General features: G+C 42.5%; 2 protein-coding genes across 4 annotated transcripts; one reads left to right on the forward strand and one right to left on the reverse strand.

The window, feature by feature from the left end:
• Positions 1–213: 213 nt before the first annotated feature.
• On the reverse strand, positions 214–6,419 carry TCEANC2 (transcription elongation factor A N-terminal and central domain containing 2). Of its 2 annotated transcripts, none has more exons than XM_082052763.1 (4): positions 6,286–6,419; positions 4,668–4,809; positions 3,161–3,354; positions 214–1,343 (listed from the first exon to the last, which is right to left on the reverse strand). In XM_082052763.1, the coding sequence occupies exons 1-4, from the start codon at positions 6,385–6,387 to the stop codon at positions 1,155–1,157; spliced, it is 627 nt and encodes a 208-aa protein (XP_081908889.1). In that variant the 5' UTR covers positions 6,388–6,419; the 3' UTR covers positions 214–1,154. The 2 variants fall into 2 exon arrangements, with proteins under 2 accessions (XP_081908889.1, XP_081908890.1); XM_082052764.1 differs by having other exon boundaries at positions 4,668–4,805; positions 6,282–6,419.
• A 176-nt stretch (positions 6,420–6,595) lies between these two features.
• TMEM59 (transmembrane protein 59) lies at positions 6,596–15,949 on the forward strand. Of its 2 annotated transcripts, none has more exons than XM_082052761.1 (8): positions 6,596–6,803; positions 9,927–10,032; positions 12,152–12,246; positions 12,444–12,596; positions 12,871–12,955; positions 13,258–13,342; positions 14,089–14,197; positions 14,927–15,949. In XM_082052761.1, the coding sequence occupies exons 1-8, from the start codon at positions 6,615–6,617 to the stop codon at positions 15,080–15,082; spliced, it is 978 nt and encodes a 325-aa protein (XP_081908887.1). In that variant the 5' UTR covers positions 6,596–6,614; the 3' UTR covers positions 15,083–15,949. The 2 variants fall into 2 exon arrangements, with proteins under 2 accessions (XP_081908887.1, XP_081908888.1); XM_082052762.1 differs by having other exon boundaries at positions 13,261–13,342.
• Positions 15,950–17,399: the final 1,450 nt, after the last annotated feature.

A 17,399-nucleotide genomic window follows, 5' to 3' on the forward strand; every position in this document is an offset into this window, starting at 1 on the left:
CAGACGGGTTTCACTCATCCCCGTATTTGGTTCTCCCTTCCCTGGTAACTCAGGAAATGGTTTGTGACCAGTTCCCTCTGTACGAACACACACAGAGAACAGCGAGCACTTTATTACCTACCAGTAGAGAAACACTGTGTCTGTCGCAGCCTTAATAACAGCTTATGGAGAACAGGGTGACTTGAGGCACTAAAGAAATCAGAGCAAATATGAAAGGCAAGATTTCCAGATTTTAATAACTAGAAGGAATTAAAATAATAGTTTGTTGCTTAAATTTATTCCCACACTCATTCTGAACCATGTTCTTTTTGGAGGGGGGAAAAAAAAGCCTTTAAAAGGAGTATTTTGGTTATAACCTGATTTTATTTAGAAAATTCATTTCAAGGTTTTTTTCCACATTACAGTAAGAACAAGCACCACATTGTATCATAAGTGAGGTACAGAAGTCTGAGTGAGCTGCTCGTTAAACAGCAGAAGCATTAGATAGCACCTATACTCCAGGGCATTCTGTTTTTCACCCCAGAGCTTTAGAAAATGCCCCAAATTGCAGGCTGACTGAGCCTGTAGAATGGTGGATAGCAAGATACGGAAACCCATTTTGCATCCAGCTCTGGAATGCAGAAAAGGCAAATCACCTGGCTTGGCAGAACAGCTAGCTCTGGCCGCAGGCTGGGCCCAGCTGCGGCAGATGTGGCTGATTTACGGTTAACTAGATTTTGCAGTGGATAACTAGGAATCTCCCACTATGGACCAAATACCCTGAATTCCCAGTATTTCCTACCAGCACAGCACAGAGCTGCTCCTTTATGTCACTCAGCTGATTACACCTGAAGATCCACATCAGGGATGGAGCTAAATCGAGGCGTGACAAACAGGCAGAAGACAGAAACAGCTAAGTCAGAGATCATTTTGTAGTGGGAAAATATACAGCAGAGTAGAAGAAATTTTTCTTGCAACCAGCCCACACAGATTTCCACCAAGTCAGATCTACAGCACCACTTTCATCATCAGTAGTTCTTGTCTTAGGCAGCCCAGAACAGTGCCACGAGAGACATGCAGTCAGCACTCCTGCACTCCCCTCCTGACAGAAAGGGCTCCCAGTTCCACAGAGACATGGGCACACAAAGTTCTCACTCAGGATCAAGCACAGTGCCTCACTTTTTATGGCTCTGTACAAATGCAGGGACAGTGAGCACGCCAGTCTTGACTTCTGCTCGGATTTCAGGTTTGTGCTTTAATGAGAAGACAAGAGCTCGCACCATTCTGCGATACTGTGCGCTAATGAGACGGGAAGAGAGATGAAAAGCTTCTCGCTCAATATTTTCAGCCAGTGGGTGATCAATCTGAAAACAGCAAAGTATAAAATTAGATCTTTACATTTAATAAGGAGACCAACTGATTGAAATTGGAGTGTGGTGCTTTTCAGTGTTTCTTCATTAATCACCTTAGATTCAAGGAAATCTACTTCCCATCACAAGTGTAACAGGAAGAGCAATTTAATTCCACCCCAGCAATTAAGGAACCAGGCAACGTGGTCAGTAGCAGGGAACATATCCACATCTCCAGCTGGGTGGCAGTACTTTGCCATCACAACAGGAAACTAATCTGCAACCAGCTTTGGGTATCAAGCTCAACTGCAATTATAAGGTATGTTGTAGTGTCTCCAGAAAGCTCACTTTTGATCTTGCTGATATAAGGTACCTTGGATACCATTTTAAACTTGATTCCAAAAGCAACTCTAAGACATGCCAAACACTTGGCAACTCTGCCTGGTGCTATAAAGGGAAATGTGGGCTCTCTGTGTGTAGAAGGTGGTGTAATTAAGAATGCAGAAAGGGATTTGCTAAATGTTAATTATGTAGTTATTGCTTCAACATGTGCCAAAACCTGTAATTTAGCACAGCTTATAAAAAAAAATCCCCCACCCATCAAGAAAGGGTTTTAATTTCACTTCTGCCTTTTGTGCTGGGGAATCTCCCATGCTTTGCATACAGGAGACTCCAGTGTGCCAAGTAGTATTCCTCCAAGCTCTTTGCCCACTCTGGTTTTGCTACCTACCCCTAAATTGCCCCTTGGATCTGTTCAGCCCCACCTTCCCTTCTCCTTTTTGTCAGCCTCCCAGGTGTCCTCACGCTCCATTTGCAGGACCTCTGTAGCTCCTTGCCTATGTTGCTCATCTGCTGCTGCAAGCTCTGTTGATGCAGACGATGGTAGCTGCAGGCCAGAAGAGTTATTTTTTCCTTGCTGTGCTTCCAGGTCAGTCCTCTTAAAAGGTAATTCTGCTTTACCCAATATTACTTGTTTTAGGATGGTACCACAGCCTTTATGTCCTGTAGGCTCAGACTTTACTATCAGGCTTATCACCACACACTAATGTGCTTTCCAAGAACTAAGCCTGAGACACCGGCCTGGCAAAGGTGAGCTCCCACCTCATTTTTCTGAGGCATTCCCACAGCAAACCATTCTTTTGTGCTGCCTTGGTCCAGATGGACTGGAAATTGGTGAGGTTGTTCTCACAGCTAGCAAACACATAGCTTTGAAACTCTTGAGTGCTTATCACTTGACTTGCCATTTAAAGGATAATTAATGAATAAATTAAAAAGGATAATTATTATGGCATTTCATAGACCAAGCAAACTAGTCATTAAGCCTTGCAGCAAAGCCTTGTTCATTTACTTAAAGATACCTGAGGGATCTGGTATTTATCACCACTTTATATACTGTCAACCCTGCCTCTCTGTTTTTGCAATAGATTTAAATTTACAAATGTTTAATTACTTAAATATGAAACACGCAAAAGGTCCCAGTGTTGCTTTCACAGATGTTAAGTAGAAGGAAAGACTTTCTGTTCTATTAACTTCCTCCTTCTCTTGTGCAGTCCAACTGCAGTAGATCCACAACTATTCTGTTGGCTAGTTATGTAGATGAGAGCAAATACACCTCACAATTAGCATGTTTTCATGGTTAACAACCCTCCACAAAAAAATCTACCTTAAAAACAAAGCTACTTTTAAATAGGGGCTTGCAGAGAATCACTGAAAATAGGAAGCAATCAGCTGCAAGACCAATTTTACAGTAGCTGTGCCTGAAAAAAGGTTGTTTAACCTGTTCCTACAAGAAGTAACTCTTTGAGGCAAAGACAAATGGATCTGAATGCTACCTCTAGATCCAGGGCTTCCCAAAGCAGCTTCCGTGCGTTCTTTCTGAAAGCCTCAGTCTTGGGATCGCTCCTGACCTCTATTGAGGGCTTGTTTGAATGGTCTCTGATGAAAGTTCGCCACTCCATGTAAATATCTTTGGCGAGGCTGGCCACATCGTGATCCGAGTGTTTGCGCATCTTATTCACTGTGTGACCTGGAAAAGTGCAACAGCTTCTTCAGCTTTGGTAGGCAGACAGCATATAATGGACATGAATCAAGTCACATGGGTGCTAAAGCAGCCATACACATTTTTAATTCAAGCAGTGTCAGCAAGACAACCAGGGCATTGATACAAACATAAATATAAAATAAATAGGAATGAAGCCTGGAGTTCTCACTCCTTGACTTCAGCAGTGATTTTTGCCTGAATAAGTAGCAAGGAATTGACCTATATATATGAAAATTAACTTTTGCAAGTCACCGAGGTGTCGAGAGACATTTATGTAATACAGGGTTATGTTAATTTTCTACACAGATAATAGATCTGGCGAAAGTTTGTAAGATCGGCCTACAAAGAACTCTGTTTTTAAACTGGAAACCATTTTAAAGCAGCAGATGGTGGTGATGGCTGTAGCACTGTCACATGCAAACATCACAGTGACTTCAAGCAGAATTTTTCCAACCGACAGGGCCTGCAAAGAGGGTTTCCTCTGAGAGGAGACAAAAGGGACCTTCTTTCAGGGGGTATTTCTCTCTGACCACCAGGAGATGTCACTGTTAGGCTTTGGTGGCTCTTCCAGCCCAGCTGTGTTCAGGCAGGCAGTGGGAAGAAAAAATGTTGGGGAAAAGCCCAAATTAGTTGAACATGGCAAATGAAATTACAATTTGGAAGTAAGGGGAAAGAGGCAGACCATGTAGTCTTTTTTAAGGCAAGAAGGGCTCTTTGAATAGAGAACCAGCTGCTCCAGTTGCAAACAAAGGCCGGCACAACCAGAAAAGGCAGGGATGTGTGGTCTTGCATTATCCCTCACCCAAGTCCTAAGGAAAAGAGTGAGGGCTGTGTCATTTGCACGGAGCTGCCCTCCTGCTGGGGATTTCTCAGTTTGAGGATGCACTAAGTAGCTCTGGGCCAATCTGAGGAGAATTTTTTGCATGTTCAGAGGATTCAGCCAAGTCAAATAGCTGCACCAGGTCTCAGATAGTAAGAGAGTGCTTTGCCGTGCCCGTGGAAGACAGCACGAGGAGGAATAAGGCACAGAGGTGCCCAAGAAGAGCTCTTCAAAAATTTGACCATAGAATCATAGACTAGACAGAGTGTTTGGTAATAAGCAGGCAACCTGCGAGGAATTAGAGGACAGCTGACTTTTTCAGTACAAGCTCTGAAAACTGCAGGCTGGATATCAACAATTTTTTATTGGCAGCTACGCTCATGTTTTTAAAAGCTTGCAAGCTACTCACTTTTGTAGTGACAAGCCAAGCAGACACAAGACAGCATAACATTCACAGTCTAGATCAGACACGATGTACCTATTTTTGTTGAAAGTAACACTTCCTTGGAAGGTATTTTCTTCTTTAGCTCTTCCAAAGCTTCAATCAAGTTCTCTTTTGGTTGCCCAGGAAGCTCAAGCATAGACTTCCACCGTTTTATGTCTTCCACAACCACAACTCTCTGGAAAACAGAAAAGCCATTAGGAAAGCAGAATATTCTTATCATAAATGAGGATACTGGCTTCATCTCAGTTAACAGGACTGTTATCAACACACGAATTATTGATTGAGACATGAACTAGAGTACAGAATACGTAACAGCTCAGAATGATGGGTATTTGTTTGGGATTAGCGCCCTGCTGCAAATTAAGACAGGAGAAACCAGAAGGCAAAGTGAGATGCTTAACCTTCATCTGCCAAACTTAGGGCATGCAAAAGCAAATGTCTGCTAGAAGTGTTTTGAACTTAAGGAGTCCATTGTATAACTGTCTTTTAATAGAAAAAAGGGATAGGAGGGGGGAAGCTAATCATCTTCAGCAGCTTGACAGAATCCAAATCCTGCTCAGATTTGCTTTAAATTTAATATAATGACAGCAGAGAAAGAATTAGGAAGCACAAGCACAAACTCAGGTGCACTGGATGTTTGCACAATGTTTTTCATCCAAACTGTTTTTGACACAGATGTTGACAGAATGGGCTGCAAAGAGCATAAGTCTCATGTTTCAGATGTGAAGCATCTTGTGAAGATTCAGCAACGGTCAGACAACTGGGGTGCTTTCTGCACCATTCTTTTGCTTTCTGCCTTATGTTAATAAGCTATTTGGTGCAACAAATGCTTTCTCACTCTGTTTCTACAAAGAGGTGGCAAAGAGGGGCTGAGCTGTTATGCAGGTCTCACATAGGACCACTGTGCAACCAACAGAAGGGCTCTCCTTGCTGGGGAGAGAAGCGAACCAGCTGCCGAACCCAAACTGTGTGCCCAACCTGATCCATCTTGGTTGAGGAACCGCCTTTCAGTGCTGCAGGGCCCTCTACACCTTTCTAACTCCATTTCCTAGTGCACCCACCCTGCTCTTGGTGAAGATGCCATCTGAGCGCTGTGAAGATTTTGGTGAAGAACCAGAACCACAGGTGAATCCCTACTGCTGCTGGGATGGCACGCTGGGATTAATGTCTTCCCTGGCCACAGAAGGACATCAGTTTGGGTTTAATTTACCAAAAGTTCCTCCCGCTGAGAAGCCCCAGGTCCGTGCAGAGGCTGGTGAAGGCCTGACCCCCTTTATAGAATGTCCTGAGCTGGAAGGGACCCACAGGGATCATCGAGTCCAACTGCTGTCCCTGCACAGGACAACCCCACAGTTCACACCACGTGTCTAAGTGCATTGTCCAGTCTCTTCTTGAACACTGTCAGGCTTGGGGCCATGACACCTCCCTGGGGAGCCTGTTCCAGTGCTCCACCACCCTCTGGGTAAAGAACCTTTTCCTAATGTCCAACCTAAACCTCCCTTTCTTCAGTCCTAGGTGCCTTAGGCCCAGCCTGGCTTCTCCCGGGCTGCTCCCGCCACCCCTGCACCCCGCACCGGAGAAGGCCCCGCAGCAGCACCTCCGCTCAGGCTGGGGCGAGCCGTGCCCCACCGCCCCCCGCCCAGTGACCTGCCTTGAGGGACTCAAGGGTGACCTGCCGGTAGGCGCGGGGCGCCGGCCCGGCCCGGCGGGGGCTCTCCGGACCGCGGGCCTTGCGCACCAGGAACCGCTCCATCCTCCCGCCCCGGAGCGGGGCCGCTCGCCCGACCTCCCGGAAGCCGCAGCCCCCTCCCTTCGCGCCCGTGTAGTTCCCAACGCTGGTGATGCCCTATGGGATGGCTGGGGCCGCCCCGCGGAGCGGACTACGTCTCCCAGCAGGCACCGCGCGGGGCGTAGGCGGTTAATCTCGCGAGAGTCCCTCAGCACCCGCTCCCGGCAGTGGGGTCCTGCGGGAGGAGCAAGATGGCGGCGCGGCGGGGCGGTCTGCTCTGCCTCCCTCTGGCCCTGGTGCTCCTGGCGGGCAGCAGCGGTGTTCGGGCGGCCGCGCCGTTACCCGCCGCCTCGTCTGAGGCTTTTGACTCCGTGCTGGGCAACACGGCGTCGTGTCACCGCGCCTGCCAGCTGACCTACTCCCTGCACACCTACCCCAAGGTACGGGCGGGCCCCCGGCGGCGGCTGGGCCCTGCCCGGGCTCGGCCCCGCTCTCTCCTCCCTCCCCTGGGGCTCTGCTGGGGGCTGGCGGGCAGTACGGCCTCGGGCTCCCCTTCCCCGGTCTCCAGCCGCTCCTGTGCCCCCGCAGCCCCATCTCCTGTTTTCTTCCTCCTTGTGCGCCGCACTGACAGGGCATGATAGTGTAAAATCGGCAGAGTAACGAGCTCTTAAACCCACGTTTTAGGGTTTTAAAAGTAGCATTTCTTTATTCAGCTCCGGGCTCGGACCGGGAGTGTCCCTCTATAGGTCTGCCGCTGACCGGTTGGTCATACATGGCTTATATTGACAGAAAAATTACATATTCATTACAATTCTTGACAACCATTAGCACATTCCACACCTGTTCTAACACAAGCTATCTGTTTAAGCGATGCTAAGTAACATTCGCATGTTTATCAGTTATTTCTCAGTTACCAGTTTTAAAAGAATATGTCATAAATCTATGTCAATTTTAAGAATAGGGTATGGTTACTAAGTACAAAGATTCTATGGTTGCAAGGTCTGCTTATACAAAGATTCTATGGTTACGAGGTTGGTTAATTTTTAAAGGTTGCTACCTTAATGTTCTCCTAAACCAAATTCTATAATTGCCTAAAATACAGTCTAGTAATTAGAAATACAGGTATCAGACATACCTGGGATTTTCTGTTTTTTGAGACATGTCCCTGTGCATGTTCTCTCAAGCAGCACTGGATGTGCGAAAGCAAGTATGAACACAAAGGGAGCTCATGCTCAGGCACAGCCTGTGGCAGGGCTGCTGTGGTGTTAGCTCTTCTGGCTTAGATTGTCGTCTGATGAACGCAGGGAATGCAGTGGCTTCTCTAAAGATAGATTTTTCGTTTTGAAAATAGGTGGTTAGGCTGTAGCTAGCCAAAGAAATGCTGCCTACAAAGTATAGCTTTCTTAGTCCTGGGTGCTTTTGTGGATTTTGGTGGGGTTTTTTTTCTGCTTTTTTTTTACTCCTGTTCCTAAAGAGGCAACTGTAATTTGACTTAGGCTGTTCCAGAAGTTTTGGGCACTAAAGCTCTGCTGTGTTCATGACAGGCCAGAGATCCTGAGCCAGGACACCAGTGTGACACTTGGGTGTTAAAGGATGAAGTGTAAATGGTGATTAACAAATAGCTAGTCAGAATGTGCAAACTGTGTTTGGAATACACGTGTATGGAATTTTTTTTTCATCTCATGATAGAATACTGAAATAGTGTCTGTTGGGAATTTAATTTCATTGTCCGGAGTTTGCTGTTGGTTCAAATCTTTGTAAACCTTTTCTGGTTTGAATTTGGAAAATTATTATCAAAAATCTCGTCTTTCCTCATCCTTCCTTGGCAATATGCTGCATTATCAGCTGTAGCTCTGGAGCAGATTGAACTGTAAATGATGGGAGCTCTTATCCCCTTTTTGAGATTTCAGACGAGGGCAGCAGGCAAATGGAAGCAGTGACAGTGTCGGGTGATAGGGCTTTGCTTTCATGTGGTACTTAAATCAGATTTTGTGACTCGAGCTGACACTGGTATCCCCACACAGAGAAGTATCAGGGAGTTACGTGGAATGCAAGTAAACATATCTGTAGTCATGGCGTGTTTTGGTACCTACATGTGATGGGACTGACAAGAGCTAAAACTGAGAAATTAAGACTAAACATTATCCTAATATATTTCCATACTGTTGTGGCACAGTACCCTTGTTTCTGTTACAAGCTTCTTTCAAGTTCAGGGAAAGCTGATATTTCTGTGATCTTTACTGTATTTTTGAATTATTAGTTTGTGGTTTTGCAGCTGTCAAATAAAACAGCCATCTTCTCTTTTATTAATTTGGTATTTGTCCTGTTTATCACAAAATTACTGGTGGAATTGAAGGGAACTGCTTTAGTTGTAATTGGAAAGTAAGACAAGCTTCAGTAAGATTTTTGTGGAAGACTGTCATAGAAATCTGTCTGCTAAAGCTAATTCTATCTGGATATCAAATTACAACATGTGTTTTCTGCAACAGCATAACTATCTTGGCCACCTTGTCAGTGTTCTCAGAGCTGAGTTTTAATTTACACTCACACTTCTCTACTTTTGTGCCTTTAAAGCATGTGAATGTATGATGTCAGAGACAAACAACGGCCAGTTAATTTGCAGTAGGTTATACAGTAAGGTGTGGTATGTTTGTTTTATTTTTTTTCTTTTAATTAATTCCGAGCCCATTTTCCACCGGTACAGCAACTGGCTGCCGTCACTGGAGTGGGTACGTCACTGGTAGTTCCAATGGATCGATTCATGAGAGGGTGCGATGAGAAGCAGGAGCACTCACGTAATAGGGGCTTTAGTTCTGCAACATGGCGAGCACAGTGTGTGAAAAGTACACATCCACCCCTTTGGGACTGTGGACAGAAGAAATAGGAGATTTTCTGTATTTGCATAATTTGAATAGTTGTGGTGAGGAGGTGGTTTTCCCCTTTAGTCCAATATAATAAATAAGAATGTAGGTTTGTGGAACAAGTTTGTCAAGCAGACAGTTGACCAGGTTACTCGGATAGTACACCAGAAGATAATAGCTTATTTGGACAATTCTGTGGTAGTGCTGATTAGAGTTAGGTAGATACATTGTAATACACTGACAAAATCGATCTTTTTTTGCCTTCTCCTGTTGGGTTCTACAGTTTAAGTTCAGAGATGGAAGACTATTTACAGTTTGTAGGATTAAATGTCAGTAAATCTCTTACACCTGTATGTCCTTTAAAAACCAATACTTTAAAAAAAATGCAGTGCAACTTTGCTTGTGAGTTGTAGGACTGGAATTACAAAACAGAATTTGCTGTTCCAGGCCTGCCACACCACAGAATAGAAAGCTCTGTTTGAAATAAATCAGTAGTTATGTCAGTGTTAAAGAGCTATAGTTTGGTTTTATTCCAGATCATCCATAGTGTCAGGTTTAGCTGGCTTGTAGGTCTACTGGAGGGATGGAGGATGTTTCTCTGGTGGATGGCTTTTTATAGCAGTTGCAAAAAAACAGTTGTTTATTTTCTGACTATTTATTCTTGAATGGAGAAATGTAAGTCTTTTTTTTGTGCCTTCCCAGGAAGAGGAACTGTACGCGTGCCAGCGAGGCTGCAGACTGTTTTCCATTTGTCAGTTTGTGGACGACGGCATCGATTTGAATCGAACCAAACAGGAATGCGACTCTGGTAAGACATCAGTACGTTTCAACAACCCTGTAGACACGTAATGGAGGGAAGAGCAGGAACGTGTAAAAGGGTGTGCTTAAATTGGTGGGATTACTTCAGTTGCTTTCTGGAGGTTTTTTTTTAACAAATTCTTGAAGTTTATGTTCAGGATACACAAAAAAAAAATCTTAGGGAAAGGCTATCTGTTCTCTGTGAGTTTCTCCTTACCTGATACTTAGTGTTACTATTATCCTGAATTTAAGTATCATCTGTCATTGTAAATAGATTAGAAACACTTTATTTTACTACAAACAGTTTGTCATGGAAAACACAAAATAGATGGGGAAAAATCCAGTCAAATTAACACTTTTCCTTTAATAATTCCATGTGACAATTGGTCACATTTACAATTCCTAACAAACTTGTGTATAGAAGTGAAATGTTTAGCTGGAATAAGAGCACAGATCTTAATCTGCTCTCTGCCTTGTAACTTGTGGTCTGGGCCACATCCTGAGGTTTACCTACAGCTAAACTCTTGGGGATGAGGTACATGTTTTGTTTGAGTTAGGCCAGTAAATACTTGTGACTAATTCTCTCAGGTTATCTGTGTTAGGGCAAACATTTCATACTGGATCTGAGATATGTGTACTATAGGCCAATTAATACTATTTTTGGAATTGTGTAGAACTTTCATCTGAGAATATTGGATGTTATGTTAATTGGAAATTATTCAGAGAGTAAGTTGGACATAACCATCCAAAGCAGGAAAGGCGGAAGCTCTTAGTCTATAATTAAGCACCAAGTAAGCACTCAAAGGAGGCTTTTATCCTTTCAGTAGGTCATAAAAACAAGAGGCCCAGTGGCTAGCTAAGTGAGCTGATGGAAGGTAGGGAAGTAGAAAGCCTGACATGCAAAGGTGCCAACATGATACAAAGCTGCATGAAATACTCTAGAAATGAGCTAATGCTCTAGTCTATCATACACTGTATGTAGCTGTGATACAGCACGTCAATCGAGTTGTCAAACCACACAGGAAAGAGTGCCATAAAAAAGGGTAATGTGGCAATAGACCACATGTAGAGGTAACTGAACAGTTGCTTACTTTCTGGTTTAACTCTCCTTCCCGAGGCTGTTGTCTTTTGCTGGCTTCTGTTCCATAATCTGTTACACTGCTTGGTGCCCTGACTAAGTGTTCTGTGCTTGGCAAGATACATCTTGGCTGATCTGCTGCATTCTGTCTTCTGATGCTTCTTTATTTCTACAAACAGTAGTTTGGTGGCAGTTTTACCATGGAATTGCTGTTCAGGTGCTGTGAGCTGCATACTCAGGTGTTTCAGTGTTGATGCTCTATTCTTCTTAGCCTATATGATTGTTCATTTGTTCTTGGGGATAATTGGGAAAGCTACTGTCCTCTGTGTTGCTACATGGTTTGAGTCTTTAGTTCAGGTAGTGCTGCACCGTTGTCACAAACACTTTACTGTTTTGGAGAAGCGCTATGCCTGTATATTGTCTGCCCAATATCTCTATGGGCAGAATAATCTAAATTACTCAAAGAGAATAATTTATTTGTCTTTATGGTCTCTAGTGAAAAATTAATAGAAATGTTCCGTAAAACAAAGAGGTGGCTTCATTTTTCATTAAAAAATATTCCATAATACTTTCAATGCAGTTTCTGTATTCCTTACACTACCAGGAAAATGCTCCTTTGGTTTTTCTGTGACTTCTGCTGTTACCACTAAGGGATTTAATGGACTGATGGTCCCTCTCTTCTTTTTAGGATTCCAGCTCTGTTCTCAGAGATTAAAAAAAAAAAGTCATGTTTGTGTGATGTGTAGAGGAAAAACTATAGCGGTAGTGGGAGGATCAGTAAAAACTTGCATCCTTGATTTTGTCCAGAGTAACATTTCTGATCGGTTGCACTCAGATTTCAGCTACCTCATCTGTCTGTGCTTGGAGTCCTTAAACTTCATTAGACCTCAGATCAAATGGTACCCTTGGAGCGATTGCCATCTCTTTCCCTACAAATGGGATTGTCAGTCTTTCAACTGCTGCTTTGTTTCTGATCCAACTTATACTGAAAATGTTTTCTTAACTAAAATGCAGAATTTATCTTCTCATTTGGGGAACTTCTTCCCTGCAGCCTGTACTGAAGCATACTCCCAATCTGATGAACAATATGCTTGCCATCTTGGATGCCAGAACCAATTGCCATTTGCTGAGTTAAGACAAGAGCAAGTAAGTAGTTGACATGTTTCTCAAATACCACCTACTTGTTTTCTGTTCAGGGGGTGTCTTCTTTAAATTTCTTCAAATGGAAAATAAATCTTCCTAAGGACTGAAATCTAGATATGGGGTGAGGGGTTAGTGAGAACACAACTTCTGTCCTTTTAGTGTAAAAACAAACGGAAAACCAGTTAATGTTATGTTTGCAGTTAATGTCCCTGATGCCAAGAATTCATCTCCTCTTTCCTCTGACACTGGTGAGATCATTCTGGAGTGACATGATGGATTCAGCTCAGAGCTTCATAACCTCCTCATGGACTTTCTACCTTCAAGCAGATGATGGCAAAATTGTCATATTCCAGGTGCTTGACTTTTTTGTTGAGATTAAGATGTCATGGCTGCTAAATGTTCAACTCTGCTCCTTCCAGTCACAGAAAAGACTATGGGGCACTATCAGAGGTGTTTAGTTTTTTATAGTATTTAACTGCCCTTATGGCCAGTGCAGGGGGGCGAAAATTAAACTTATGTGAATAGTGCATGTCTTAGGGTTAACTTTGTATTAGTTCTGAAAATGTAAACGATTACAATCAGTGGAAGCCAGATAGCAGGATCTCCTAACTCCTTATTTTGTTTTAGTCAAAGCCAGAAGTACAGTATGTTCCACAGCTTGATCAGGAAACTGGAGACACAAGAGGATCCTTGTCGCTGAGTAAAACAGCTTGTAAGTTGTTCTTTGTGCTTTGGAAGAGCAAACACAAATATTCCCTGTCACGGAAAGAAAAAAAAAGTTGCAGGTGGCACATGGGAGCGAATTTTTAGAAAGCTGAAATATAATTGTTTGCACTGTAGACTGCGCTGTGTACACTTAGCAAAATCTGTGGTAGAAAGCAAGCTCTGCTGGAAATAGAAACATGCAAGGGCCACTCTAAAAGCTTCCTTTTATGCTCTGTATAGACAAACTGTGGTGTTTGGGTCTTCTCTCTCGTTGGTCTCCTGACCGCTCTTTCTGCTCTCATATTCCAGCAGACCTACGTCCAGGAAGTTCACAGACATACCGAGGACTTTTTGAAGAGCGAGAAAATGACAGCTTTTTCAAGTGTCTTTCTATGTATGTATATTCTAGAATGTCCGTACCTAGTAAGGGAGATAATGGCCTTTCCTCTGTGTGTACAGGGGCACTGTTACAAGATCTCAAAGTGCGCCAGGTCTGCTAGGTTCAGGGTGCATAGCAGTTAAAATTGTGTATCTGACTGTTATTGCTATTTTTCCGTGCTGGGCCCATGTTATTTGCAGGCTTTTCTGCCAACTTTGATTCTCCTTTTCATTTCAACTGAACATATCCATAATTTCCTACACTGTTTTTTTGAGTGTGTTCTACAAACTGTTTAATCAATACTGTGTGTTGCCTTTTCTTTAGCTCTGGATATATTTCAGGGCAAAGCAGTGGTTTGGAATTATCTGGCATGAAATAGACACTTTTTTGTCTTATTTCCAGGCTGAAAATATCCAGTGTATCTTTAAAACTTCGCTGAAGATCAGGATGTTGGTTCTTCTTTCCCTTACTCTGATTTCTTTCTCTTTAAAATTTTACACATGAAGGATCAGTGAATTGCACCCCAAATGTGTTAACAGGAAAATCTGGTTTTAAAATTGTAAATGGGAAGATGCTTAGCAAGTCTTGTGTCTTTCAAGTCAGGTAATAAATAGGCACTCGGATACCCAAGAGTCTGCAATGGGCCTTGTAGCTGCAACAGCTACATGCATCAGCAGGAAATGCAGTCAAACTGAACTTTTTAGAGAGTCCATTGTCTTCTTTTCAGTGTGTGAAATCTAGTTATGTTCTTTTCGTTTCAGAAACTCCGGTTGGATTTTAACCACTACACTCATCCTGTCAGTGTTTGTGCTGCTCTGGATTTGTTGTGCAACTGTAGCTACAGCTGTAGAGCAATATGTTCCATCTGAGGTAATTCTATTTTATAACTTCCAATATTTTGAATTTATTAATTATATTGCTTTTAGGTTACAGCTGTCTAGAGACTAAGAAACATTTGGGGGGACATGCACCTAGAAAGAGAGGGTTTCCTATTTTGCTGATGTGGTTAGCAAACAAGGTTTGTTATTTAAATGACAGTTTTATAGCTGAACAATTCTTGCCAGTTCCTGTGGCTGATCCTTACTCAGGCAGCCCAGGTATGATGTCATTTGGTTTGTAGCTCTCTCGACAAACTTCAGACTACTCTGAACAAATGGAGGCTGCTTCTAATTTCTCTGGGAATAAAGCTGTACTGAGGGGCGGATGGTGTAGGTGGAACCCCATATGGGTTTAATCCAGGAGGATCAATCAGCATGTTATTGGTGAGCACCAAGAGTCTGATCAGAGGGGAACTGGCTGAACCAGCATCCTTTGTGCCTAGAGAGTTCCCCGCACTTCTGAAATAAGACTTACAGTATTTGCAAACTAAAGGAGCTGGTACACAGGAACTGTATCTACTGTTGTTCTGGCAGATTTAATACATTTATTTTGGACTCAAATCTAATCCCAGCCATAAATTTCAGATGTTACAGATAGTCTGGGCTAACTCTTGGTGAAGGCTGCAGCCGTTGGAACCATGAATATAGTTGGATAATGAAATGCATTTTATTCACAGTATGGAGAGTCTTTGTCTTCAAGTAAATTGTTTAAATATTTCAGAAGCTGAGCATCTATGGAGATTTGGAATACATGAACGAACAAAAACTGAACAGATACCCAGCCTCTGCACTTGTTGTGGTCAGATGCAACACTGAGGAACATGAAGAAGCAGGACCTCTTCCTACAAAAGTCAATCTGGCTCAGTCAGCAATTTAAAAAGGCTCCATTTGATCCAATAGACTAATTCTAACAGAGCTAGCAACTCCTGATTGTTCGTGGTGGTTCTTCAGATAAGAAGCTTAGCAGCCAATGTTTAAATGCAAATAAAGTTACAGAATCAACAGATGTCATGGGATTTTGTTTTCAACCAGTAGTGAAGATTCAGTCATCTTGAATTTGTTTCCAGACCTAATCACTTTTCACTGGTGTTTGCTATGTGTCTTTTTGCTTACAAAAGCTGTGAGCTTGTTTTCCATACTTCTGCCGTGACACTCTCAAACTTATTTGTGTGTTATAGGATGTAATGTGTACATTCAGAGTTAGCTTTGTAAAGATATAAGAAATTTTAAGTAGGCAGGAGATGCCTTTTTAGTGTTGCACTTTCTGTTGTAGTTAAGAGAAAATATTATAAAATTATCTGCTGAATTTTTGTACTTGTTAATGTTCCATGCACAAACAACCCTGTCTCCAAAAATAGAAATCTATTTTTTTCTACAGCACGGCAATATCCAAGATGGAAAGCATTTGTGGGGTATTGTAGGCTAGAATTCAGGTTGTGAAAGATGGAAACTTTGTTAAAACTTATAGACATATCCCTGCACACACAGAACATAACATGGTCAATTATTCTGTCAAACTTTAGCCTTTAAGTCTTAAATTGCTTGTAAAGTTAGCACCTGTGTTTTCAGAAGAAATTCTACTTTCTGGATTAACTATTCTAGTCTTCTAAGTTTATTTACAGAAACAAGTTGATTCCTGAGAGATGAGAACAGACAAATAAAATTGACTGTATAGGAAATGTTGACTGTGTAGCTTTTGGTGTGGTTAATTATTGACAAGAATATATTCGTTACGAAAACCTGTCTTGAGCGTTCCTCTCTTGGGCAGCGTGACCTGATTTTGCTGTATGAGTCACTAACAATGACAACTAACGATGTCCCTCATATTTCTAACTTATTTTTGCGCCTCTTTTCTTTGAGGAGATGACTACATGCTGATGCCCATAGCATTGGCAAGTTGAGGATGTATGTGATTTATTTTAAGGTCTCTGTGTTTGAAAGTTGGCTCAAATGCATGATCTCCAGCTCATTTTGTTGATTATACAGAACTCCCTCGAAAGTTTAAAAGGGAGACAGAACCAAACAACACCTCTTCAGGTTTCGAATTCTGGTGAGAACTGTAGCGGTGCTGGAGGATACCATATGTGTTCCTTCACTGTTAAAACTAGTTCAATAGTTGTTCCTAACTTGGCTGTAACACTGGTGGTTGTGTAACTACAGATGATGGAGCTGCACAGGGGTCATTAAACAAGAATATGCATTAAGTGGTCCATACTTGCTGCTGAAAAGCTCAGTGTCGATGCGCTCAAGCAGGTTCTCTGTCAATGAGGTTAAGGCCACTAAGAGATGTTTAAGCAGACTTGTATCAACATGCAGAAATTGCAAGTTGATGTCTTAAATTAGTGGTACCTCTTCATGCAAAATTCTTCAGTGGGACAACATGGTTGCCCAGAAATTTGAGAGTCAGCAGCCACTGGCAGGTACCTTTGTGTGTCAGTGGCATTATTACAAAGACCTCAGGCATGACTTACTGTGAAAATCGATGGTATGATGTTTTCAGAACGGTGTTCACATGTGCAATCAGGCGGGAAATCCCTCTGCAGTAGTGATTCCATTGAGATGTGTGTTCCTGCTCATATAGAGCAAACCTCAATATCTCAATGTACAGCCCCGTTTCAGTGCAGGATGCCAGTGTTTGGCTTCAGGAGGTATCAAATGTGATGCGTGCAACAGATATTTACATTTATTTTTAAGTATGAACTATACTTCAGTGATTATTGCCTGTCACCTTTGCACTGTGTTGTTTGGGGTTGCCTTTTCAGAGTGATTTTAGAAATCACAGTTTTTCCAACTATTTAAATGTTTTCAAGTCTGTTAAAATGTTTTCCTGTACTATTGCATGTAATTGCAGAGTGTTACAGCTTCATGAAAACATGGTGCTTTGCTGGTTTGAGGTGTATACAGCACAGCCTCTGTCATGTTGATGATTTCACAAAACTTTCTCTTCCAAAACATTTGACTTTGTTGCTCACATTCCTTGGTTTGAGTTAAACCACTTCTGCTTTCATTTGGTGTTTTATCTGTCTACAACAAAGGGAGAAAACTCAATAGAAGTTTTACATGGTTTGGTTTTTTTGTTCGCTGTTTAATGACGTTTGAGGTAAATAATTGTGCAGTGAAGCCAGTGATTTGACCATGTGCAGTTAGGTCACAGGACACTCTGCCGCTGGCAATCTGTCACTTGGCACTGCTGT

Source organism: Streptopelia decaocto (assembly GCF_964273445.1).
Source record: "Streptopelia decaocto genome assembly, chromosome: 5".
In the NCBI taxonomy this organism is placed as follows: Eukaryota; Metazoa; Chordata; class Aves; order Columbiformes; family Columbidae; genus Streptopelia; species Streptopelia decaocto.

Excerpts from the sequence above, each read along its gene's own strand:
- TCEANC2 (XM_082052763.1), bottom strand. The coding sequence starts at position 6,387 with ATGGAGCGGTTCCTGGTGCGCAAGGCCCGCGGTCCGGAGAGCCCCCGC. Across the intron at positions 3,355-4,667 it reads GTTACTTTCAACAAAAATAG|GTCACACAGTGAATAAGATG; the intron begins GTACATCGTGTC and ends GCACTTTTCCAG. Across the intron at positions 1,344-3,160 it reads GGGAAGCCCTGGATCTAGAG|ATTGATCACCCACTGGCTGA; the intron begins GTAGCATTCAGA and ends TGCTGTTTTCAG.
- TMEM59 (XM_082052761.1), top strand. The coding sequence starts at position 6,615 with ATGGCGGCGCGGCGGGGCGGTCTGCTCTGCCTCCCTCTGGCCCTGGTG. Across the intron at positions 12,956-13,257 it reads GTCGCTGAGTAAAACAGCTT|CAGACCTACGTCCAGGAAGT; the intron begins GTAAGTTGTTCT and ends CTCATATTCCAG. Across the intron at positions 14,198-14,926 it reads AGCAATATGTTCCATCTGAG|AAGCTGAGCATCTATGGAGA; the intron begins GTAATTCTATTT and ends TAAATATTTCAG.